The sequence below is a fragment of the Polypterus senegalus genome, chromosome 6 (genome assembly GCF_016835505.1).
Source record: "Polypterus senegalus isolate Bchr_013 chromosome 6, ASM1683550v1, whole genome shotgun sequence".
NCBI lineage: Eukaryota > Metazoa > Chordata > Cladistia > Polypteriformes > Polypteridae > Polypterus > Polypterus senegalus.
The window spans coordinates 98,370,657-98,396,444 of NC_053159.1; the positions used below are offsets into that span (position 1 = coordinate 98,370,657).

A 25,788-nucleotide genomic window follows, 5' to 3' on the forward strand; every position below is an offset into this window, starting at 1 on the left:
CCACAAATACTGTAGGTGCCAGTCCATTTCAAGGCATATTGTAATGTCAGTGGTCCAAAATCGAGTCTTTTAGCCATTTCTGCCACTTCCTCCCGGTGCTGGTACAATATAAAACAAAGACAAGTGTTCTTTTTTATGCAATTTTATTGAGAAAAATAACATCAACAAAAAGGAAGACCATCAAATATAGTCAGATATAATACATGCTGACTGACGGCCACCATCCTTCAATATTTAAGCTAAAACAAATAGGGAAATATTGGGGATGGGGGGGGGGCAGTGGGGATAACTAATACAAACAATGAGAGGCTCAAGCAGGGTGAGCAGCCAGGGCATGAGGAGGGCAGATGACACACAAAGCAATCAAGCGTGCCACCTAAGCCAAAACAAAATAATTAACATTTCTGTCACAGATGTGAGGGTCAGGAATTTGCTGGTTTTATGAAACAATGGTTTGCTGTCTTGATCCTGACATCCAAAGGTGCTCAGGAGACTAAATGGATCTCTGCTGGCGTTACAGTCAGTGCTCCCACAGCCTGGGGGCTGCAGATGACACAATTGAAACAGTTACAGACCAAAATGACTTTCTTCTAATACTTCCTGCTGTGTATTTTGCCGATAGGAATCCTTCATTTGCAACAACAGAGAAGGGAACCCTACACAGTAAGTTCTGATGGCTTGTAGGCGTGCTTTATGGCATGTACTTAGACCTAAAAGAGATATTTGCAAGGGACTCATTCTAGCAACTAAGCCTTAGGCAGACAACCTCGCAAAACACAGAGCACCTGCCTTTCTTTATCACCTTCATAGTTGTACAATCATCCAGAACTCATTATCATTTAGTGGACATAACTACCTGCTCACTAAACCCTAGATGCCCTTGTCTGTATGTCTGAAATTTGAGGTAGGCTACCTTGCCTTCTATTAATTGTTTTTCAGTTTTTTATCTCTTCTGGCACATCACAAACACTGCAAGTTGCTTTGGTGCTCAGTAGGCCCCACTAATACCCTGCTTGTGGTTTCTGATTTTTATCTTTTTGGGTTACATAGGACATATGTAACCCAAAACTCCTTGAAGCTTGACTTCAGTCATTATCAGAGCTCCAGAGCTCATGTTCCAGGTATCCTTGCACTAACTTGGTCTAGACCACCTCAGTGGCCTCAGCAGGAGCTGGACAGACCTACAAAACCTGTATGTTAGAATACTGGAGTGAATGGACTGCAGGAGCATCACATGTTAGTCACTTTTTCATGTAACCAATTTTCATCATAAATTGTTTGTTAAATTTTTACATTTTTTATTTTTTTGGGCGTTTCACTTCTTTATTTAAAGTATCTGAAGGGTGGCATCCTCGGATACATTCTGTGTCATTTAGCATCATTTACATTTGCTTTTAGGGTTGTTGATAGCTTTAATCATAAGATTGGAAGTGCCAGTTATGTTTTTATTTGGATGGTCACCACCATTTGCATGGCAGCAACCATATAATGTATGTTTGCTATGACTATTCCCAGTCATGTGGCATATTGTGTCCTCACGTCTTCACTATAAAAGATGGCAGTGCATAGGTTCTTGTATCCAAGCTTTTGGATTTCTTCTAAAGCTCCATTGCTTATTTAGTGTTAGTTAGAGGTTCATGATACAGGTTAGCATGAACTTATTTGCTTTGATATTTTGACTACAATGTCGGGTTCAGTGTTCCAGCTTTGACATTTAATTCGAATAGTTTCTTTTGGTATTCTGACCCCAGCCTGTATGATTTTTTCATTTCCTTTTATGCCCTCCATCTCCTCTTCAGTTCCTTTTGCTCTCTATTACTTATCAACACCTCCTCCACATGAGGTGCTCATGACATACCAGACAGGACGAATGCATATTGGGCCACACTATTTCAGAATAATTGAGATGGTAGATTATGCAATGGCTTTCAGAAATTTCTCTCACTGCAGTTTTTATTGGTTAAAATACATATATAAACTAGAGTGCTTTTCTGATAAGCTTGTTATTTTTTCTGTTATTTTAAGGAGGGGTGCAGTGGTTAGCAATAGTGCCTCCAAGGATATGGTTGTGATTATCAACCTGATCACTTCATGTATGTGGAGTTTTCATGTTCTTTTCGTGTCTTTATAGGCATTCTGTGGATACCTCCCATGGACTAAGTGGAGACAATAGATAGCCCCAGCATCAGTATGTGCATGTGTGTACTTTAGACATCCAAGGTTCTGTCCAGCCATGTGTCTAATTCTGTCAGAATACACTTTGACTCCTCACCATCCTGTAGCTGACAAACCAAGTTCAGAAAACAAGTGCACAAATGTTCACAGTTGAATTTCTATGGGATGTTTAGCTGCTAAATTTAATTCTCACATATCTTCTTCTTCCATTCCAGGCTATACCACACAACTCTTCCTCTGACCCTCCTCCTTGTTGCCATCAATCTGTTATAACCATATGGCAACAAACAATTAAAATTATTAGTTGGCAAAGTTCTCACTCTTATCTGATTGATGAACAGTATGCAAGTTCTCCCTTGGGCAGGAGTTAAGTTCGCAATTTGTCTAAATGTACACATCCACCAGTTTCGTCTGCTGTGCAAAGTGTAGATGAAATGACTCACTGATTGGGAAATTTCTAGTGATGAGTGAAGCAGGCAAGTTTTGATTCTAATCTAATTCTGCGAAACTGAACTAAAATTCATTTTCAGTCCATTTAGCAAGTATGAAATGCAAAACTCACTAAAACATTTTCGTGGAGTTTTCTTTGTGTTGGAAAAGAAGGAACGTTTCTCTCTAAAACTTTGTTCACACACTTTTTGTTTTCTCCACTGAAAAGAACTCACTACATGGAAGACCACTACATCACCCCAACGGGATGTAGCAACCACCTCTTCCTGTTTGCTGACTGCCACAGATTCACACACTCCAAGTGCCATGGAGGTTAAAGTGTGTTTAATATACTTCAAAAAAACGGTTGTGATATTTTTGGTTATTAAAATATTTTTGTAGTGATGAGATACGGTATGTCCAAAAATAATACTGATAATAGAATGTAATTCTGTTCGGGCAGCATAATGCGTTTTTTCATTGATATGACCACATAAAGGTCACTTCTCTAAGGATCTCTGAGTTATCTGTGATTAGACTGAAAACAAAAGACTCATTTGGTATGTGATTTGTTGTAAATTCATATAATTTTGAACCATTGCTCTAATTATTATCACAGGGTGTAACAGAACAAGATGCAGAGGACAGACAGATATGGAAGAAGGTAATCTGCTGTGGCAGCCCCTAACGGGAGCTCCCGAAAGAAGAAGAAGAAGAAGCTCTAATTATTATGACAACAAATATAAGTTACATTTTGTGTTTTGACAAAACCTTTGGATGAAGATTTTGGTATTTGAAGAGGATGTCCTTTCTCTAGCATATGTAAATTAATAATATCCAAAAAAGGAGAAGTGGGATGGTGTGACAGAGGTTTGGTCAAGTTGGCACCACCACTGCACATACAATTCTCTCACAATTTAAGATCAAGAGCAGCTATCAGATGAATAAAAGAGGTACATTTGCAACATATACCAGCTGAAATATATCCTCTCTCAAGGTAAAGGTGAAACACTAAATTAATCAATAACTAAAGTCACACAGAATGTTTCTATATTTTAAGACTGACAGCTGTGGAGTTTTTAAAATTTTAAAAATATGTACAGTGCGTTCTATTTGGCATATCACAACACAACTGAACTTTCCTGAGAAATATGTTTGAGGAATAAGCATGCTAAAATTTTTCAAAATCAGTCCACTGGGAGCTAAGTTGTTTAGTGCAGACAGACAGATGAAAATGACATGACAACATCAGTAGGTGCTTTTCATATTACATGATATTCTGTATTTGTTTGACACATTAAGAGAATTTTGACACATTAATGTTTTTGTTTGAAATGGCAGTAATACCTAACACTTAATGCTTTGAAGGGTTTTTCATTAGGCTGCATCAAATCATCAACTGAAGGTCACTTAATGTGATAGTGGTACAAAAGGTACCTGGGCAGTGTGTATTTGCTCATGAAAACACTATATACTGTAATATCTGAATAAATACAAATAACCATCGATACACTACAACTAACAAGAATTTCTTGCATTTTCCAAAAATGCATTGATATCTTGTCAGATGGTAAAGAGTAACATGGGATTGGTTTCCAAACCTCTCTGAGCCATAGCAGTTATTTGATAAATTCTACCAAAAGCACACCTGATTCAAATGTATGAGGTAGACATGAGGTGTGCTAGTGGTGTGGTTTAACACATAAATGCAGTAGGTGTATGAGATGGTAGCCAAAATACTGGGGCACCTCAAGGAGAAGTTTGACTGGCATAAAATCACACTTTTGTATCAACAACAGGGACATGGCTACAGTTGAGTAGAGTACACCCAAAAGGGTCATCTACCCACCACATCAAAAATCAGTAACAAAGTTTTTTGGTATTTAGTTTCCCTCTCAACACATCTAAATGTCTACTCCAGGGTGGCATCATTGTAATGCCACTGATCAACATGGCTAAAGTCAACAGCCTACCAAGGAAAAATAGAACACCACATCTTGAAAATGGGACTTTCAGGATGTGATGTTTAAGCTGTAATTAAAACAAATTGAAGAAAATGGGAATACAATGCAGCAGGATATCCAAAATTCTATCAGCATATGATCACTTTCTTAAGGGACAGAAGGAAACAATGTTCATTATATGGTAAACAGTTAGGCATCGAAATACTTTACATGATTCAAGAAGTCCTAAAAGCAATGTTCTTAATGAGCTTGTTGGAGCTAACAAACCTCTGTGGAAAGGTAAAAATCAGAAGATACTGCAGGACAGAGAAAACCATAAAAACACTGAGTGACACCCCTTATAGGTTGATGAGTTCAAATTTGAAAATTGTCATTTACAGAAAGGCCAGTTTGTCAATATATTGATATTTGACTCTATATCCTTTTGTAAAGCTGAGTGGCAGCTCTGTCACGGTCTGGGAATGCATTTCAGTCAATGGTATAGGGGATCTGGTTAAAACTGATTAGAGTGATGGCTGCTGAGAAATATAAACAAATTCTGATTTATCATGATGTACCTTTGAGGAAACTTACTTGAATGATTGCAAGCAAACTGCAAACACAGTTAAGACCCACTTGAAGTGTAGTCTGCAGATGGAACGCAATGCACATTAAAAGCAGATTGCTTACCAGAGCTCCGAAATCAGTATACAGTGGTGTGAAAAACTATTTGCCCCCTTCCTGATTTCTTATTCTTTTGCATGTTTGTCACACAAAATGTTTCTGATCATCAAACACATTTAACCATTAGTCAAATATAACACAAGTAAACACAAAATGCAGTTTTTAAATGATGGTTTTTATTATTTAGGGAGAAAAAATTCAAACCTACATGGCCCTGTGTGAAAAAGTAATTGCCCCCTGAACCTAATAACTGGTTGGGCCACCTTTAGCAGCAATAACTGAAATCAAGCGTTTGCGATAACTTGCAATGAGTCTTTTACAGCGCTCTGGAGGAATTTTGGCCCACTCATCTTTGCAGAATTGTTGTAATTCAGCTTTATTTGAGGGTTTTCTAGCATGAACCGCCTTTTTAAGGTCATGCCATAGCATCTCAATTGGATTCAGGTCAGGACTTTGACTAGGCCACACCAAAGTCTTCATTTTGTTTATCTTCAGCCATTCAGAGGTGGATTTGCTGGTGTGTTTTGGGTCATTGTCCTGTTGCAGCACCCAAGATCGCTTCAGCTTGAGTTGACGAACAGATGGCCGGACATTCTCCTTCAGGATTTTTTGGTAGACAGTAGAATTCATGGTTCCATCTATCACAGCAAGCCTTCCAGGTCCTGAAGCAGCAAAACAACCCCAGACCATCAGACTACCACCACCATATTTTACTGTTGGTATGATGTTCTTTTTCTGAAATGCTGTGTTCCTTTTACACCAGATGTAACGGACATTTGCCTTTCAAAAAGTTCAACTTTTGTCTCATCAGTCCACAAGGTATTTCCCCAAAAGTCTTGGCAATCATTGAGATGTTTCTTAGCAAAATTGAGACGAGCCCTAATGTTCTTTTTGCTTAACAGTGGTTTGCGTCTTGGAAATCTGCCATGCAGGCCGTTTTTGCCCAGTCTCTTTCTTATGGTGGAGTCGTGAACACTGACCTTAATTGAGGCAAGTGAGGCCTGCAGTTCTTTAGACGTTGTCCTGGGGTCTTTTGTGACCTCTCGGATGAGTCGTCTCTGCGCTCTTGGGGTCATTTTGGTCGGCCGACCACTCCTGGGAAGGTTCACCACTGTTCCATGTTTTTGCCATTTGTGGATAATGGCTCTCACTGTGGTTCGCTGGAGTCCCAAAGCTTTAGAAATGGCTTTATAACCTTTACCAGACTGATAGATCTCAATTACTTCTGTTCTCATTTGTTCCTGAATTTCTTTGGATCTTGGCATGATGTCTAGCGTTTGAGGTGCTTTTGGTCTACTTCTCTGTGTCAGGCAGCTCCTATTTAAGTGATTTCTTGATTGAAACAGGTGTGGCAGTAATCAGGCCTGGGGGTGGCTACGGAAATTGAACTCAGGTGTGATACACCACAGTTAGGTTATTTTTTAACAAGGGGGCAATTACTTTTTCACACAGGGCCATGTTGGTTTGGATTTATTTTCTCCCTAAATAATAAAAACCATCATTTAAAAACTGCATTTTGTGTTTACTTGTGTTATATTTGACTAATGGTTAAATGTGTTTGATGATCAGAAACATTTTGTGTGACAAACATGCAAAAGAATAAGAAATCAGGAAGGGGGCAAATAGTTTTTCACACCACTGTAATTTAAGCTGTGTGGGATCATTTGGACTAATAAAGGAACAAGAAGAAGCATTATGGAAATCCTACAAGATGCTTGTGCATTTACCACAGGACAACTTGAAAAAATTATATAGTACTGTACCAAAGTGAATAAGTTGAGCTTTCCATTGCAAGAGTGGGCACAAAATATTCACTTGCTTTAATAACACAAGATATTTTTGTTACTTTTTATTGTATTAATGCTTCTTTGTGTTTTTGTCTAATGCTATATAGTAAGTAAACACTTACTACCTGGATAAATAACTTTAAATTGATTTTAGTGGGTGGACTATACAGTATATGTTTACAATACTGTGTATGCAGTTCATTAAAGCTAATGGAGCTAATAATTAAGTAAAACTGTAAAAGATAAAACCAGTAAATGTCTGACAAGTACTGACTACTGATTGCACTTCTTAAAAATGACTGATATGTGCCTCTCACTTTCTAAACTCTTAAACCATTGCCGGCATTCTGGGAGGAATTTAGCATTACCACAGAACACCAGTAGATGGCAATGCTGCTACAGGTCTAAATTACTGTCTTCTGTAAATACAGTGGTGTGAGATGACCAACCTAATGGAATCCAGCAGGCAGTGCAACCAAAGACAGCTGTGGGACTGCCCATGGCGTCAGGTTGGTAATACAAAGGCAACTAAACAGTGATCAGCAATCCACCCCTGTATAATTATATATTAATGTACAATTATTTGAGGAGACAGAAAATAAAAAAAGAATGAAAACTTCCTCACACCTGCTCACTCAAACAGTAACTTTACAGTACACCTTTATACTGTCTTTCTGAAAAATCTGTCAGTGGTGAAATTGGAGTGTAAGGTCATTAGGTGGAATCCAAATGCCCTTCTGTAATTAATCTGCAAGTCTTCTCTACGTAGTGTCAGTCTGCTTGCATGGCTGATCATTTTTTAGAGTGTCTAACATCAGTCCAAGTTTTAAATAAGTCTTGACAATTTATTCCTAAATTTGAAGATGAGCCAGATTGAGGGACAATTCTGAGTCTAACTCACTTGAAGGGTTCTGTATGCTTATATCTTACAATGAATTAAGATGGCCGCTCCTTTTGTCAGGCTATGTAGCTCCACAGCATTAGTCAAGTCGTAGGCTCACTAGTCTGAAGGGATCGCATGCTCTTTTTTAAAGAGACAGAAAAAAACCAAACCCTGTAGCATTTGAGATTGTGTTTAATATTCTTTGCTCATTATGATTCCTCCTTGTTGTACTGATAATGGGATTGGGTTTTTTTTATTTATTTACAGATTCAGACTGGTCTGTAACCACATCAGCAAAGTTTGTTGACTTCCATTCAAGAAACATAAAGATTATTTCCTTCCTCTTAACTATCGACATTTAAAATCATTTGTTCCATGAAGAAAACAGTCCTTCTTACCTATGTGACATGAAGTATGGGGTTAGCAGGGCTCCTCAACTCAAAGTCTGAAATGCCACATGGACCACCACACCTGTTGGCTGCTTGCCCTCCGAGCAAAACGGGGAGGAACACAACACAGAACAGGCAACAAAAAAGGAGGAATGAACAATCAAAAAGATAAAGGCTACATTGAACACAAAAAAAAAAGAAAATCAAACCTAGCCATTCAATATGCTGCTGATGAGCACTGAGCCAAGAACAGGTGAGGGAAGGAAGCTGGAGAAGGAAGGGCAGCGCACTTGGAGTCCAGTTGATAGCCAAACGGACTTGACAGCATTCAGACATACAAAAGTGAAAGTGTCGCGAGAGGACTGGAGTGCTTTTGTTTGTATCAAACAGTGCATAACACACTGACACACCAACATGCGTTTCATTATATGTATATACAGTACAAATCAGGTACAAAGGCAAACCGATCACAAAGTGTAGAAATAGTGCAGGGCTGGCAGAGCTGCCCCTTTGGCCTGACTGACACCAAGCCTACCCAGAGGTCATTTCTGTTTTCCCATCACCCATCCCAATCAGGGGCGCTAGACATCCTGACAGGACTTTGTGCTGCTACACTAGAAATGAAATTAAACTATACGTGCCTGTCATAACTGATTCTCTGTGACTTATGGGTTTATTGTGTTAAAAGATGCAGAAAAAGAGAATTCCAGCTCCATGACAAGCTGGCAGCCAGGCACACATGATAAAAAAATGAAATGAAATTCTCTTTATTGTTGCATCTTAATAAGTAATGGGATTGCAAACATTGTTTCCGTGCTATAGTCTCCACAATTGTTTTGACTTCATTCATAGAATATTCTAACAAGTCCCATATTGTAGGTGATAATTCCAGTAGATATTTACTTCTCTTGGCCAACCTGAAATACACCAACATTTGGTAACAAAATGGTTAGTACCTCTGCCACCCCACTCCATATCTGGTAAATCTTCTTTGTAGAGTCTGCACATTCGGTTTTCTCAGGGTACTTTGTTTTTTCTCCCACATCCTAAACTCATGTATGACAGGTTAATCAGTGACTGATCCTGAGTCTGTCTGTGACTATGCCTGTGAACTACTTTTGAGATAGTCTCGGAGGTCATAAACCTAATGGATGTATATTGATAAAGCATGCTGAATACTCAGTTAATAGTATGCCCAGAATTTTGAGGGCTTTACTTATAATTAAAATTGCATATTTTCTCCTTCAGTGTCATCTCAGGAGTAATATTAACATGCACTCTAATGAGATGGCAGACAGCAAGTTTTATTTTCTCAGTTGTGTAAATCTGCTTGTTAGTTGCCCACGTGATGCACTTTACAGTGTAAGTGTGTTTGTAGGTACAAATGTAGCCTGGCCATGCTGGGTCAGAAGCTCAGAAAAATTAATGAAACATTCCATTTGATTGCTACAGTTCCTGAACAAGACAGCATGGGCATTTCTCCTATTTTGTGAGTTTGTCTATGAATGTGTACAATTATGAACTCTATGAATCTCTCCTTAGTCAAAAACTCTACTCTGTGGTGTTTAGGCTGGACCACAGTAGTCTGAGTTAGCATGCCAAGTATGACAATCTTTAACTGTTTGCGGCCAGGCCCTTGTCAGTGAAGCTAACACACCCTACTCTGGTTATTGTGATACCTGATGGGAGGCTATACCAGAAGCCAGATCCATAAGAATTTCTTGTAAAACTTTTGCTTTTGTCTGTAAACATTAATTGTAAGAAATTCAAACAAAATGTGTCTCCTGCGTAAATGTGGCAGGGTGCTGGTGTCAGTCAGGCCCCCTTCTACCCAAGGGTTTCCCTTGCAGGTGAGGGGGCAGAGCCTCAGTCACTGAAAGCCGACCCTGGAAGTTCGTTAGTCAGGGTGTGCCACCGCTCAATTTTTTTGTCCTTATTTTTGAGGCAGTCAAACCAGTGCTTCAGCCGCTCACCCTTGGCGTTGATCCCCAGGGTCACTCCACCTGCAAGAGACAATGCAGAAGATCATGGAGATGGAGGGCAATGGTGTGAATCAAACATGTGAAATCATCACAGGGGTAGAATAGCCTACTAGGTCAAAGGGAAACCAGAGAAGTGGCAAGTGGCAGCATAGTGCAGGTTTGGTAAGGTAATTTTGGAATGTCTACCAACTGAAACAACATGTAATACCATTACTATACGATATACAGTAATCCCTCGCTATATCGCACTTCGACTTTCGCGGCTTCACTCTATCGCAGCTTCACTCTATCGCGGATTTTATATGTAAGCATAACTAAATATATAATGCGGATTTTTCGCTGCTTCGCGGGTTCTGCGGATAATGGGTCTTTTTACTTCCTGTACATGCTTCCTCAGTTGGTTTGCCCAGTTGATTTCATACAAGGGATGCTATTGGCGGATGGCTGAGAAGCTAACCAATCAGAGCACGCAGTTAAGTTCCTGTGTGCTGAATGCGGTGTTAACCAGGAAGTCTCGTCTTGCTCATTCAGCATCAACGTGTTTCGCTGTGTAAAGAGTTAACTTTTGTGCTCTTTTGTGTTTATCTTTGTGCATAGTCAAGCCCTTCATTATGGCTCCAAAACGATCTGCTCCTGCTACTGCTTCAGGGTCTGTGCCCATGAGCAAACGAAAGATGCTAACGAATGCCGAAAAGGTAAACGTCTTGGATTTGTTGAAGGAAGGGAAAAGCTACACCGCTGTAGGATGCCATTACAGCATCAGTGAGGCTACGATTCTTTTTATTTAAAAAGTAGGAAAGGAATATAAGATCTACGGCCGCAGAGTCCTTTTAACCAGGGTCCAAAATGAGTTGTAAGTGGATGTAATAAGGCAGTAGTCTGGATGGAATCTGCTTTAGGGATTTGGATTGAAGAAGAATAACAGCGGTGCTACAGAGTTGCCTGAAGTGGCTCCTTTAGAAGGGCTGTAACGCTCTCCTTTGTTGTGCAGTAAAATTAAACTCATTGTTATCGGACAAGTCATCGTGTCATTGTTGGTGAGTAACCATAATTAATTTTCTACTTACAGTACTTAGTATATGTACATACATTTAGTGTCACTGTACACACATTTACTGTATACAATTTTTCTTGCATTGTACGTATTTATTGCTGGTGGCCTGTCTATCGTAATGGCTGTAACATATGTGATATTGGATACACTCGATATCTTTAAAATAATATTTAGGTTTTACTGTATATAAACAGTGTGTTTACATACATAATTTCAATGAATCTTACCTAATATCTAAGAGAATACAAAGGGATTATGCTGTTTAACTGTGAAGGGAATATTTATAAACAATGTGGGAGAGTTTATAAGGGCTTAAAATATATAAAAATAATCATACAAACATATGGTTTCTACTTTGCGGATTTTCACCTATCGAGGGGGGTCTGGAACGCAACCCCCGCGATTGAGGAGGGATTACTGTATATAGATCTGCTATATAAAGACAAAAGCATTGATGTCTGAAAATGCTCTTGTAAACCTAAAATCTATTTAAACCAAAATAATATGATATTAGTTCTAAATTTATTATTCAGTTTTAACATTAATTATTCAGTTTTAATGATTTTTATCGATATCATTGCCAGTGATTAACAGTATTAAAGGGCAAAATGGCAGGATCAAGGCTTAAAGAGATAGCATAAAGTCGACTAAAATAGAGGGTATACAAGTAGAAGATTTCAAGAAGTAGAAATCAACACAGCCAAGGACACAATGAAAGATATTGAGATCAAACATAATGGGCTCCAAAGTAAGCTATGCAGAATCTTCGTATTTTACCGCAGTCATCAAGATTCTAAGACTTTCCATTATCCTGTTCATTTAGGATTTCCAGAACAATAGGTTTATCTCTAGCCGTGGGGAATTACTTTGAAATGAATGAATTAAAGTGTGATCTGAGAAATTGAATGGGATATTCAGATAGATGTCGATTTGCAAACATTATAAAGTAGGCCCAGCTCAATAAACAAAGTGTGTAAAACGTGGCCTATACCTTATAGAAATTCTACATTACTAGTTCAGACAATAAGGAAAAAAAAGAAGAAATTACAGTAAAGTGCCTGTAAAAAGTATTCACCCTCTTGGAAGTTTTCACATTTTATTATTGTACAGCATTGCATCCCAATTGATTTCATTTGGATTTTTTGACAGTGATCAACAGAAAAAGACTTTAATGTCCAAGTAAAAGCAGATCTCTGCAAAGTGGTCCAAATGAATTTCAAAATGTACCTTACAGAAATTCTAAATGACTTGCTCAGACAACAAGGAAACAAACACAAAATTATAGTAAATTTAAAACAAATCCAAAGAAGGTGGACCAAAGCAAATGTGAAAATCTCTGTAGTGTACAAGCAGGAAGAGGGTTTCACTAGAGAGAAGGACAATGAGAACTGGTTTGGAAGAAGAAAAGGCAAACATTACTATAAATAGGAGATATCACAATTTAATCAGCTCTGAGCATTGAGGCTCTCCATATCATACTCATTATAGAGTCTTGGAAATCCTTTGAAAGAGTAAAAAAGGGATTGCAGGAAGTGACGTGATATTAATGTGTTCATGGAAAATAATGTATACTGCAGTATGAGACACAAAACTAAGAGGAGGACATGACGATAACAACCAGTTTGTTTCATCATTAAAAGTTCCATTAGTCCAGGACAGAATTAACAAATTATTCACAAAAGGACAATGAGTAAAAGTCTTTGAGCAGTTTAAAACTGGTCTGATGACTCGGCAAGAAAAATAAGCTTGTGTAAGGATGAGATTGATCATTAATGCTGACAAAAAGGGTCACAAGGACCAAAATCCCCACAGTGGAGTTGTTATGGACACCAGTGTGCTTGACAATTACTGTGAGTGCAAGAAAACCAGGAAAAAATAATACAGCATAAGAACACCATCAGGGAAGTGCAATAAGTCAAAACCAGAAGGACAATCAAAACCAAGCAACCAGAAACTGAAACTAAAATAGGAAGGTCTAAGTGAGAAATAAGTCATCACCAAAACACAAAACCTTAGTGATTATTAATTTTATTTCTACGCAGGCCCTACCCTTAGGATTCTGTTAGTTGAATTCCCCTAGGGATAAAGCAGCATGCGTTTGCTGCCATATTAATAGTGTCAGATCTGACGAAATCATTGTTGGTGAAGATTGTGTTCACATGAAAAGAACCAAGATGACATCACATAAACAAAGAAAATATAACAGTACTGAAAAACAGGTTTATTATTTCAAAAGCAGATGCGAAACTTACATCACAAATGAAATCCTCATCTATGAAAACCTCAAATCAGGAAAAAACACACATATAAAAGTCGCTAATATTACATAAGTCCAATAAAAATAATAAGTTGATCTAAAAAAATTGAAGAATGTATACTTAAGAAGCCCGATGGTCAGGTTCTGACCATTCTTTTCTGCATCTGTGCACTATTTTTATGGTTATTCAATCAGTAAGCAATTAATCTCCCCATCTTCTTCATGATTTGCATGCTGAGCATTGTGTAGTGAAGTCATCGCTGGACTATGCACTTAGTTGCTACTGATTCTTGGATGTAAATGACACAGATGACAATTTATTAAAGCATAACCTCTGTAAGTTTAAATTTTGTGGGCTTTCTTTCAACAGGAAAATGATAAATAGTTGTGAAAGGTATTTTTCTTAAGAAAACAGTATTCAAAAATGATGTATGATCTTCTGATTTTGTGTTTCAAATCTTTCTTCTTTGAGACTCGACTATTGCTATCTAGTACGTTCATTTTCTGGTCCTACCTATTTCTGACTAAGGGTTTTGTATATTAATTCAGGTTAAATCCTTGCTCCTGAAATGCAAATCATTAGCATTGTGCAGAAGTTGAATCTGAACTCTGGATCGATGTGCTTTATTATCTGCTGGGTTTGTGCTTGAGTTTTACATTCTTCTTCTGAGCGTATGCTTAAAGGCTGAAGGTGTTATTTTAACATTTGCTACTATAAAGGCTTGAGTTATAAGGAAAAGGCATCGTAAGTAACTTTATAGCTATAAAAGCAAAACAAGCCTTGGTATAAGAAAAAAGTTATCTTTTAAAGTGTGCTGGCTGCTCTATTATTATGCTCAGGCTAAGTTTCCTGTTGATGAACCAAGAAGGAAACATCTGGTTCAGAATGGAATGGATGTAGAGCGGCACATTTACTTTTAACATCTTAAAGTCATGTACTCCTAAGCTGACAGGACTGTCAATCTTCCTAATAGACCGGGTTAATTGTGGTTGTTTAAGGTATCAGCGTTTGTTGTATCATTAGCAAATGGATGGAACCAATCATGTTAAAAGTTTTCCAAGTATGTACTGAATTCCTTGGAACTGTGGTCTAACCAATGAAGTGTATAAAAGACCCTCCTTCGTAACGCTTATTAATAAGGTGCTTGTGCTCCTGTTAGGGTTACCTCTTGCAAGACTTAGATAATAAAGATTGACGCTTTTCTCCTGCCAGCATTTTGTTGCCTATAAAAGGCACTCACAATTGTAAGACTGGTCTTTCCACAGATAGAAAAGTTTTAAATGGCATTGATTAAGAAAAGGGGAAAACTTGAGGTATGAAATTTTAATGTCAAGATGATGCTACTATAGGCTCAGAAATTGGATGAGTAAAAAATGGCTGCAGTGCCAGAATGTTTGATCAATAGAGATGATCTGTTTTAGAGATGAACAAGCAAATATGACACTCTAAAATGATGGATCTCTAACAAATCAGGCAAGTCAAGGAAGGCTTTAGAGAAATTATGGAGTTAGAATGATCTTGTTTCAACTGAAATTCATTCTGTAACTGAATGTCTTTATTTGGCAAATCAGAAGAGAATTTATGATCGTTTGATTTAAAATGACATGTCGATAACAAAGCAAAAACTAGGAAGTGCTCACTCCACTCTTGTCTACAATCCAAGTTAGTAACTGCAGAAGTGAAATAATGCACGGCCAATTTAAAACCACTGGGTAGAGGACAGCCAAGGAACCTCAACACCACTTAAAAAGTGTGGATACAAAATGGAGAATCTGTCATGCCATTAGTGCAGGAGACCAGGAAGACAGTGCGTGGACTTCATTTATGTTACATCAGACTAAATCACACCTCATGATCCAGGAAGTGTATTATTATTTTCATATTGATTGCAACAATGATCACAGGACATCCCTGTCTGGATGTACAATGTTGTACTTCATGTTTTTAAGTAATAATAGCACATGTAAATTAAGAAAAGTTCAATGTTAATGTCAAAACGCCCAATAAATTGCCTGTGATGCAATGTTGTTTAATAATAAAATGCAAAAACTTTCAAAGGGGTGAATATTTTTTAGGCCTTGTAAAAAACGTAACCCTAATTTACTCAAAACTGCCTGCTCAATTAAACACTAGGTTCAAGCTTTGCAATCTCTTTAATCAAAGAGGTTTTCTGCTCCTTGAATGTGTTGTAAAAATTAGTAAAATAATGATTGATGAAAAATCATCAAGGCCAAGGGTAACCCATCTCTAAACACACATCCAATAGTGTACTTTAGGAACCCTCACCAAACTAAACCAATAATAAAAACGTACAGAGAAAGGCTGACCAAAAGATAAATCTACTATCAGGAGTGCTGATGGGCTGGATGCATAATAAGTAAAGTGCAGGAAGCACAAAAGGCAAAGACCAACAAACACACGGAAAGAGTTCCTGCCCAGAAAGAAGCCTAGTGAATTGGCCTTCATGACATGCCACTTACAGGTTTTACAGATAATACTAAATGTTTAGAGAAGTATCATGGCAATATTCACATTAGTACGGGAAAAATACCAAAGGATGTGAAATATTGGGCCTCATTTTGCAAAGTGGTGTTGTTCAAGGAAATTGTCCGTATTCATAAATGTAGATAAACTAAATGTGATAAGAATACGTTTTGAGCAGTGTAAAGGTCAAAAATTCCAGATGCTTATGAGGTTTGAAAAACATCTGGATAAACTCCAGGGAAGCTAAAGATGCAGGAGCCTGCCATGTGCTAAAATCAGCCTCCAGGAGATAAAACATTTCTTAAATTTAAATAATTTAAACCTTCATGACACCAAGATTTGCGAATACTCCAGGAAAAAAAGCTTACATTATATCAGATTTAGACAAAAACTGGCCTCTGAAAACTGGCTTGTAGGATACTGAAAAGGTACAGGACTCAGTTCTGAGATATTACAACAGAAGACAGATTCGGTTAAGGATTGTTACACCATAATGCAATGAAAGTTATATGAGACCAAAGTCTGACAGAATCAGAGGTGCTGCAGGTATATTGTGTAACAGAACCGCTCTTACGTGCTATTCATTCCCCATATGAATGCAGTGAGAGCTGATGTTAGGTCAAATTTATTCACTTTGGGTGTCGGGCTCTATCAAGGCTTTGTCTAGTCACTACTCCTGTTTGTGGTTTTCATGGAAAGATTATAAAACGAGATTGTGAAGGTGTCTAGTTGGGGAGGCTGGGCTAATATTGTTGCTTTATGCAGATGATGTTGTCCTCTTTGCCTTATCTGAACGTGACATTTGACATGTGCTTGAGCGATTTGCTGCTAAGTGTGAAGCGTCAGTGCCTACAAGTCTGAGGCCATGGGTCTCTCTTGGAAAACAGAGGATTGCTTTATCCTGGAGGGGGAACAGAAGGGCGAGGGTTAGTGTGTGGCAACTGCTGTTAGTGGAGGAGCTCATGTAGCTAAGAATATTGTTCACAAGTGATGGAAGAAGGGCACATCAGATTAACAATTGGATTGGAGGAGCAGAAGTGTTTCTGCTGGCACTGGACCGGTCCATGGTGGGAAAGTAGGAGCTGAGTCTAAGAACAAAACTCTTGGTTTACCATCAAAATTCTGGCTCATCTATGGTCATGAGCTGTGGGTAATGGCTGAAAGAACAAGATCGTGAATACAAGTTGTATAAATTATTGCAAAGAGCTGTAAAAGGGTAAGAACCTCAGCAATACAAGAGAGCCTCAGAATAGAATCTGCTTCTCTGGATCGAGAGAAGCCAGTTGAAGTGGATTGGTCATGTTGTAAGGATGCCCCTCGGGTGGTCCCCCCTGGAGCTTCTTCAAGCATATTCCACTGGGTGGAGACCCTGAAGCAGATTCATTGGAATCTGTAGCTGGGAATAGAGAAGTCTGGCCAACCTGCCTGGCCTGCTGCCACCGCGATTCTCAGCAGGAAAAGCAATGTGAGAAGATGACATAAGATAAGGGCATTGCAACCATACAAGATTAAAATCAATATAAAGTTTAGCAAGCGGCACAACATTCAGTAATGTTTAAAAGTAAGCAATATTTGACAGACCAGGTGATATCAGCCAGTACCAAGACCACCAGAGTGTTCCAGCTACTTCTGACATGTCTAACTTGAATGTAACATACATGTTTGAATCTTCTGGTTTGGGTGTTACTGCGATACAATAGAGGTGAGCACAGTTTATGCCTAAGCTCTGCTATAGGACATTTATAATATCTGACACTAACCAAGATTGTTTTATTTTACATTTGGAACAGCTGTGCTTATTAAACCAGTGCTGTCATCTGCAATTTAATGTATTCTTTTTTTTTTTGGACCTGAAACTTATTTTCCAGTTGGCTGCTCCCTCCTGTTTGAAGTCAAATGCAATTAATACCAGAGTACAGTTTAAATATAAAACATAACCTCCATGCCTGGACGTTCTTTTTGCAAATATGCAGCCTTTATTTCTAATTTGAGTCTCTTTCAAATGTCAGCTTCTGCTAGAGGGACTTTTTTACATTTTACTTTTTTCATGCCAGCAATAAAGATAGTATTGATAAGCTCTCAAAACTAATCAAAAACTGTGCAGTGCCTATAAAAAGTACTTACCCCTTGTATGTATTCACATTTTGTTCTTGTACAAGACTGTTTTATCATAGATTTAATTTGTATATTTTTTGACATTGATCCAAAGAAAAATGTCAAAGTGAAAACAGATTTCTGCAAAGTACTCTAAATTAAATATAAATATAAAACACAATTTAATCGTTCATGTAAGTATTTACATCCTTCAAGTTCATATTGAAAGAGAATATCTTTTAGCAGTCATGGCTGCCTTGAGTCTATGTGCACAAGTGTCTATTAGCTTTGCACATCTGGACACTGTGATTTTTCCTCATTCTTCTTTGCAAAACTATTTAGGTTTGTTCAGGTTGAATGGTGACTGTGAGTGAACAGCCTTTTTCAAGTCGAGCCACAAATTCTTGATTGAATTGAGATCTGGACTCTGACTTGGCCACTTTAGGGCATTAACTTTATTTTTAAGTCATTCCTGTGTAGCCTAGGCTTTATGCTTGGAGTCTTTGCCATGCTGGAAATCTAATCTCCCAGTGTGTAGGAGAATTGCAAAATGCATCAAGGTTTCCTCCAGGATTTCCCTGTAATGTGTTTCATTCATTTTACCCAGTATCTTCACAACCTTTTCAAAGCCTTCTGCAGAGAAGCACCCCCAGTAGCATGATGTTGCCACCACAATGGGGTCTTTTTCATAATGTGCTGTTTTCAAACAAGGCAGTTAGTCTGATGTCCAAAAGGCACAATTTTGGTCTCAACAGCAGAACCTTCTGGCTGACATGTCATGTGCATTTTGTTTTTTAACTTTGTTTTGGCTTTCTCTTTGACACTCTCCCATAAAGTTGTGACTGGTGAAGCACCATGAAAATGGTTATTGTGTGCAGAGACTCTCCACTATAAGCCACTGTAGTTTGGAACATTTTCAGAGTTCTCATAGGTGCCTTGGTGGCCTCCCTCATTAGTTTTTGTCTTGTACAATCACTCAGTTTTCATGGATTATCTGCTCTGGGCAGGTTCCCAGCTCCATACACCATTTCTTAATGATTAATTTAACTGGACTGAAAGAGATATTCAGACATGACCATCATCACCAAGTTCTTCCATGTGAAGCCTGAATACCATGAGGACTAATTTAGATCATTTATATTAGGTAGAATGCCTAGAGGGGGCTTAGCGGTCTCGTGGCCTTGGAACCCCTGCAGATTTTGCTTTTTTCTCCAGCCATATGGAGTTTTTTTTTTATAACCTCCCTGGCCATCGAACCTTACTTTTATTCTATGTTAATTAGTATTGCCTAATTTTACTTTTATATTTTGTCTTTTTTCTCTTTCTTCATCCTGTAAAGCACTTTGAGTTATATCATTTGTATGAAAATGTGCTATATAAATAAATATTATTATTACTTGGATATTTCCATCACCTTTTCACAGAGTTACTTGGTGTGTTCCTTAGTCTTTATTGTGTAGATTAAACCACCATACTGACTCCCCACAAGGTGGACCTTCCAGATAATGTCCATTTAGACTACTATCAACTGAAATCCCAGCCAGGTGATCTCCACTGAATTAATGAGGTGACTTCTTAAACCAATTGCCCGCACTGGTGATATTTAGGTGTGTCGTAATAAAGGGGGTAAATACTGCAATTGATAATTTAGTGTTTTATATTTGTTATTTACTACTACTTTGTAGAAATCTGTTTTCACTTAGACATCAAAGAGTCTTTTTCTGTTGATCAATTTCAATAAAGTCAAATTAAATCCAGGAGTAGCATATAACTAAGACAATATTTATAAACAGTTACTAATGCTCCCCTCTTCTGTTTCTCTTCTCGGTATCCTCATGAGGCACTTGGTGTTGTTGCCGTACTGCCAAGTTGTTTGCCTGCCTATGGAAAAGTCATCTCTGATAAAGGAACACTGAAATCATTGAGTAGAAGGGGCCTTTCATCAGCACTGACTCAGCTGTAGAATGGCCATTAGGGGGAGGCAACTAGTTGGCCGAGATCTCCAGACTCTGGCTTGTCTCACTCCTTTCAAGAAATCTGGCTGAATTTCTACAAATAACTAATGAACAGATAATGTTGTTTTTCATTTATGTTAATAAGTTTCGACTTTATTTTTGATGTATTTGAATAAATCTGTATTCTTTAATGTGATAATTCTGTATGGGTGGAGTGGTGGCTCTGAGGCTAGGGATTTGCACTGGCAATCGGAAGTTTTCCGGTTTGAATCCCGTAAATGCCAAAAGTGACCCTACTTCATTAGGTCCTCAACCTAACCTGCAATTGCTCCGTCCTGGGTATGACATTAATCTGCATCCAGCCTTGCATGTAGGCCCTCCAGCCTGCAGGGAAAAACCTGGGGGATGGTGGCAGAATTGGCACTCCAGTCACCATGAAAGGGCCTTGCACTGGTTCCATTCCATCTGAACTGGTGTGGTGCTGAGACTGCACTCGGGTCCTAATCTGGGATCCTGAGTTTGTTTGTCATGTGGTGGGTGCAGCAATGTGCTGTATCAGCACGTGCTCCTGACCTCTGTATTTAGTGAGTGGTATAATCTATTGCATCGAGAATTGTAACAGCTCTCTGTGCCTGCACTTGGTGAGAAGCACTTTTCCAGAACAAAGTATTTTATACTATTATATTGTATTTCTGAAGTGGCAGTGATAGATTGGCCATGTAGCTCTGTGATGAAGATTACTTGTATTCGGTTTTGTGTGTTCTATTCACTCCATTTTTAACACCCATTGCATGCCCAACCTATCTAGAAGAGGGATTTTCTCTGAATTCCCATTCCAAAGATAGCTTCCATTTTTTACAGGGTTTTTTTAGGAGTTTTTTCTTGTCGTCGTAGAGAGTCAAATCTAGGCTGTTGTCAATAAAGCCCTTTGAAGCATGCCTTGTGTGATTGTGGGCTATATAAGAAATACATTGTTGCATAAGAATAAAATGTGAAAACATCTAAAGGGGTAAATACTTTTTATAGAAAATGTAAATAACATTTTTTCCCTCACTTACTCAAAGCTACCTTTCCAATATTTCAACAGATATAATCCTCGTGTTTTTGTCAAAATCATTCCAATATTTTAGTACTGTTCCTGTAATATTCTTCCTGCTTTCATGCACTGGTAATCGGAAGGTTGCCAGTTCGAATCCCGTAAACACCAAAAGTGACTCTACTCTGTTGGGCCCTTGAGCAAGGCCCTTAACCTGCAATTGCGCAAGTAGGCCCCCAAACTGCAGGGAAAACTTGGGGGTTAGTGGCAGAACTGGCACTCCAGCCACTGCAAAAAACCTTACACTGGTTCTATTCCATCTGAACTTGTGTGGTGCTGAGGTGTCACCTGTTGCATGGCTACACTTGGGTCTCAATCTGGGATCCTGAGTTGGTTTGTTATATGGTGGGTGCGGCAATGCACTGTATCAGTGCATGCTCCTAACCTCTCTCTCTCTCTTTCATGCATTTTCACCATCTAGTGGCCACATTCATGATAGCAATAGCCTGCAAAGTACCCTTTCCCTTTCAGTTAATAAAGGAAGACACTTCTGCTTTCCTGTTTTTGGAAATAACTTACTTTTTTGTGCTTTATCTCATATTTCCCAGTTTGTCTGTGCCACACCACAGCCTCCATAAAATACAGAGAGAGGTTTTTACCTATAAAGTCATTAGACTTCCCAATGTCATAATCCCATACAGTTACTTCAAGAGTCTTCTTGGTGAGGTCAGCATGTTTGATTTCATAGAAGAACTCCTAAGAAAAACATAAATGGGTCACACACATATTGGGCGTATGCTCACAAAATGACATGCACGCTCTTCAGGATGTTACACACATGAAAACATTAGTGAAACAAGGCAGGAGGCTGGGGTCACCTCATTAAATTCTGGATTCAGGGTCTTCTTCTTCACGGCTGTTTTGTGCTTTGACTTCTTCTCCACATCTGGTTTCAGATACCTACAGCAAAAGCAAGGAATTGTCTGTGTTATTGTCTCTGGTTGCGTTTTGTTTGTCTAAGGACAATTAACTGGACATTAACATTGTGCTGGCCATTGGGAGCAGAAGCAGAAAAGTAACTCCTGAACTGCTCAGTTAATTTGGCTCTTTGTGCCATGTAAGCTACACAGTATTAGAGATCATTAGGGAAGATCATGTGTGTCATTTGACATTTTATTTTTCATATTTATATATTTATTTTTTACAACAAATAACATGAACATGGACCAGTACATGCAAGAGGTGCTTCTGCTTTTCAGATCCATGAAACAAAGCAAGGTATTATTTTAAATATGGTGTCAGCCACTGAAAGGATAGAAATCTGTATAGCAATAAAAAAAATCTTTACTATGAATAAACAATGCATTAATTGGTTTTAGATTTTGAAGAAAAATTTGCTGGCCTCATCTGTTATGTTTAGGGATATAACCAGCAGGTGGCAGCATCAAGTCATGTAAGATGGGCGAAACATGGCTGTGAATTTGAATGGCAGCTCTCAGCTTTAGACCTTGGGTCCCCATTGTGGCTGCAGGTTGTTGTTTCAACCAGTTTCACAATCAGTGAGTCTTTTTTTTTTACCTCAGGTTGATCTCATTTTTTGTTTAGCTAATCTTTTCTCATTATTTTTATCTTGCATTTGGAAAAGTGAGGCATTGTGTGACTGACGTTTATAAGAAATTAAGAAATACAGTATTTGTATTTTTTTGCCATGGCCCTAAATGCTCTGTTTTGTCATTTCCTTTCTAATTCACTTCCCTTGTGGAGTTTGCCGTCTTAATTGTATCCAAATAGTGATAATTAAAGACAAGCAAAGCAGACACCAGTGCAAACAACACTGAGTGCTTAAGCGTAGCTCTTTCAGTGTGAGTGCTTATTAGTAAATTATGGCTTACATCGCCAGAACAGTCAAAAAGAGCAAAATACTAAAAAGCAAAACCAATGAATTCTTACTCATTAACACACAAATACTTGATTATTCAATAAAAATGTAGCATAGCCAGTTTGCAATTTTTGGATTGATATTAAAAAAGCATCAAAATGAGGAAATAGCTTAATTAAGGCAGGAGGCCAATCAAAAAAAATGTAATTGTTTAGGATGAAAACCTTCAGCCAAAGGGGGCGTCCCAGGACTGGTTTGGAGAAGCTCTACAGTACATTTCGTTGTCTACTGGGTGAGGGTGTTATGGCATTGCTGAGACTTCATCCATGGCTTTAGTTTCTTTTTGCTTGTGTTTGATTTTTTTAGTTGCATTTTGGAAATGATTTTACTGTATTGTTACTAAAAACATTTCTGATATTTTTTTTTCTGTTTTTCATTAAGTATTTTCCAGTGTTTCAATAATTTATTTCTTTTTGTGTTCTTGTTATGCTAATTTAATTTATGTAGAATGTTTTGTTTTGCCTTGCAGATTGGTCCTATATTTTCTTGTTTTTGCCATTTTAAGTGCTGCCTTTGTTTATACAAATTAATTATTAATTTCCAAAGATTATTTTTTAACTTTCTCATCCCAGTCAAGCCATTTAATCTGCGCGTTTCATGGACATTTTTCAGTATATTTTTGACTATATATATTGTGAGGGATGGCTGGGACACCCCTTCAACACTGGATCTGGAGGGAGCAACCATGGGATGCATTCTATGTCTCCCGGAATGTGTGGTGGCACACCTCCTGGGTTACATCGGGGCCACAGGTGTGGGACTTCAGGGCTCCGTGGCCACCACCCGGAGGAGCTGCACGGCGTAATGAGCCTCTGTGGGCTGGAATGCAGTCACACCCGGAAGTGCAGCCTAATTAGGCCAATTACCACCTGGACCACTTCCGGGAGGACTACAACAGGAGCCTGCAGCCACTACTCAAGGTGCCAGAGTCAGGAGGAGAAGGACGAAGCTGCCTGGGAGGAGTAGTGGAGGAAGAATGTGGTTTGGGGTGTGTTTTATTTTGGGTGTTGTTTGTGACTGAGTTGTGCCTGTGGGGATAACGGGGAACACATGCCCCACAAGTGAAGAAAAATTAAAAACCTTTTTATTTCTACATGTGCCTCCGTTGTCAGTCTGTGTTGAGTTGACGCCTACATAGCATCTTTGCCACTATACTGTATTTATTATGAATGCCATAGTGGATGAACTGGCATCAGGACTGGGATGAAGGAAGGACACTTTGGATGGAGGAGCATGCTTGCAAAGATAGTTCCTGTTCCCTCTATCTACTGGGGAGAGAAAATCGTGAATGGATCTGGGGACACGGCATACAAAAAACAGTCATTACCCCTGTACGTTAGGTGTCAGTGATCTCCAGGGCTACTTCCTGTTTGTACTCCTACTGGGTTACATGACAGAATTAATTCAGAAATGCATCCCTGTCAAGTTACTCAGTGGCCATCAGGCAGAGCTGCTGGAAGAGGACTTCACTGCTCCATGGATCTTTAGCCTGGCCTGGAAGTGCTTACTGATTGTAATTTTATGGCACCAAAACACTCCTGAATCAAGTATAAAAGAAGCTACCTTACCTCAGTCAGGAGGACGGAGTACAGGTGGAAGAAGACACCCCTTGCTGGAGGAGTAAAGAAAGGAATGAAGGAAGAGGGAAGGACAGATGGTATTGTGTGTAGTTATTATAAGAGACTGTAAAAAGGAACTGTTTGTAATAAAAAACAATTTGATTTTAACTTGGTGCAATTCAGTGAACTCAACTAGCCAATCTATATATATGATGGGTCAGTTTAACTTTTGTGTGACTGGTCAGTTTGGCTGTGGTGATGTGATTAAAAATGAAATGAGAGGAGGAGAAATGGCATGGGATGCATATAGAAAGTCGCCTTCAAAGACAGCAAGTATAAATGCAGACATGATGCGAGAAAGCACACTCAAAAATAACGGCAAAGTCGGAAAAGCATGCTTTATGGGAACATACTTGTAATATTACGGTGTTTAACCATGTTAGCCATTATGGATGTAGTGAGAAGTTAAGCACTATTGGCTAACTAGAAAGTTTACAATGGGAACATACTGTACTTGAGAGAGGGAGCGCTGGTGATGAAATATCCACAAACGATATATCAAGAAAAGAAGCTGAAAGTGCACGTAGGGCAAGAGACAGCAAATGTTTTTAAATTATTCTATGGCTAGTGTATATATATATATATAGTGAAGGACAGCCGGGTCCCATGCCCGGCTGGGATGCCCCTGCTGCTTATGTTCCGGGAGAGCCACCATGGGCACTCCAGTACCTCCCCCGGGACGCTTGGTGGCAGCCTCCATGACTGACGGTGATTCCCCAACCACCCGCAGGGCTCCATGGGAGATGGAGTCCTCCACAACCTGGTTGGGGGCTTGAATGGGCGCTAGGGGGAGCTGCATGGACTCAGCAGCCTGGCTGGACAAATCTTCAGCCCCACCCGGAGGTGAAATTAGGACCAGGTGGTCAAGCACCTGGAACACTTCTGGGTGGGTTATAAAAAGGGCCACCACCACTTGAGGAGCCAGGGTCGGGAGGAGGAGGACTACGCTTGTGGAGGAGTGGTGATAGAGGAAGGAGTGTGCTGTGTTGTGATTTAGTGTTGGTGCTTTGGGACTGTGTTTGGGCTGTGTGGTACGGGGAAGATGAAGATTTGTACTTTTTATACATGCCTCTGTGT

The 25,788-nt window shown here is 38.9% G+C and overlaps 1 protein-coding gene across 1 annotated transcript in view; it reads right to left on the reverse strand.

Moving 5' to 3' along the window:
- Nucleotides 1–6,829: 6,829 nt before the first annotated feature.
- Nucleotides 6,830–25,788, reverse strand: part of LOC120531332 (double C2-like domain-containing protein beta) — a 283,023-nt gene continuing 264,064 nt past the window's right edge. The window contains exons 7-9 of the mRNA XM_039756634.1: nucleotides 22,032–22,113; nucleotides 21,813–21,909; nucleotides 6,830–10,293 (exon numbers count right to left, since the gene is read on the reverse strand). Coding sequence (XP_039612568.1) covers nucleotides 10,157–10,293; nucleotides 21,813–21,909; nucleotides 22,032–22,113 — 316 coding nt within the window. The 3' untranslated portion in view covers nucleotides 6,830–10,156. The remainder of the gene's footprint in view (nucleotides 10,294–21,812; nucleotides 21,910–22,031; nucleotides 22,114–25,788) is intronic.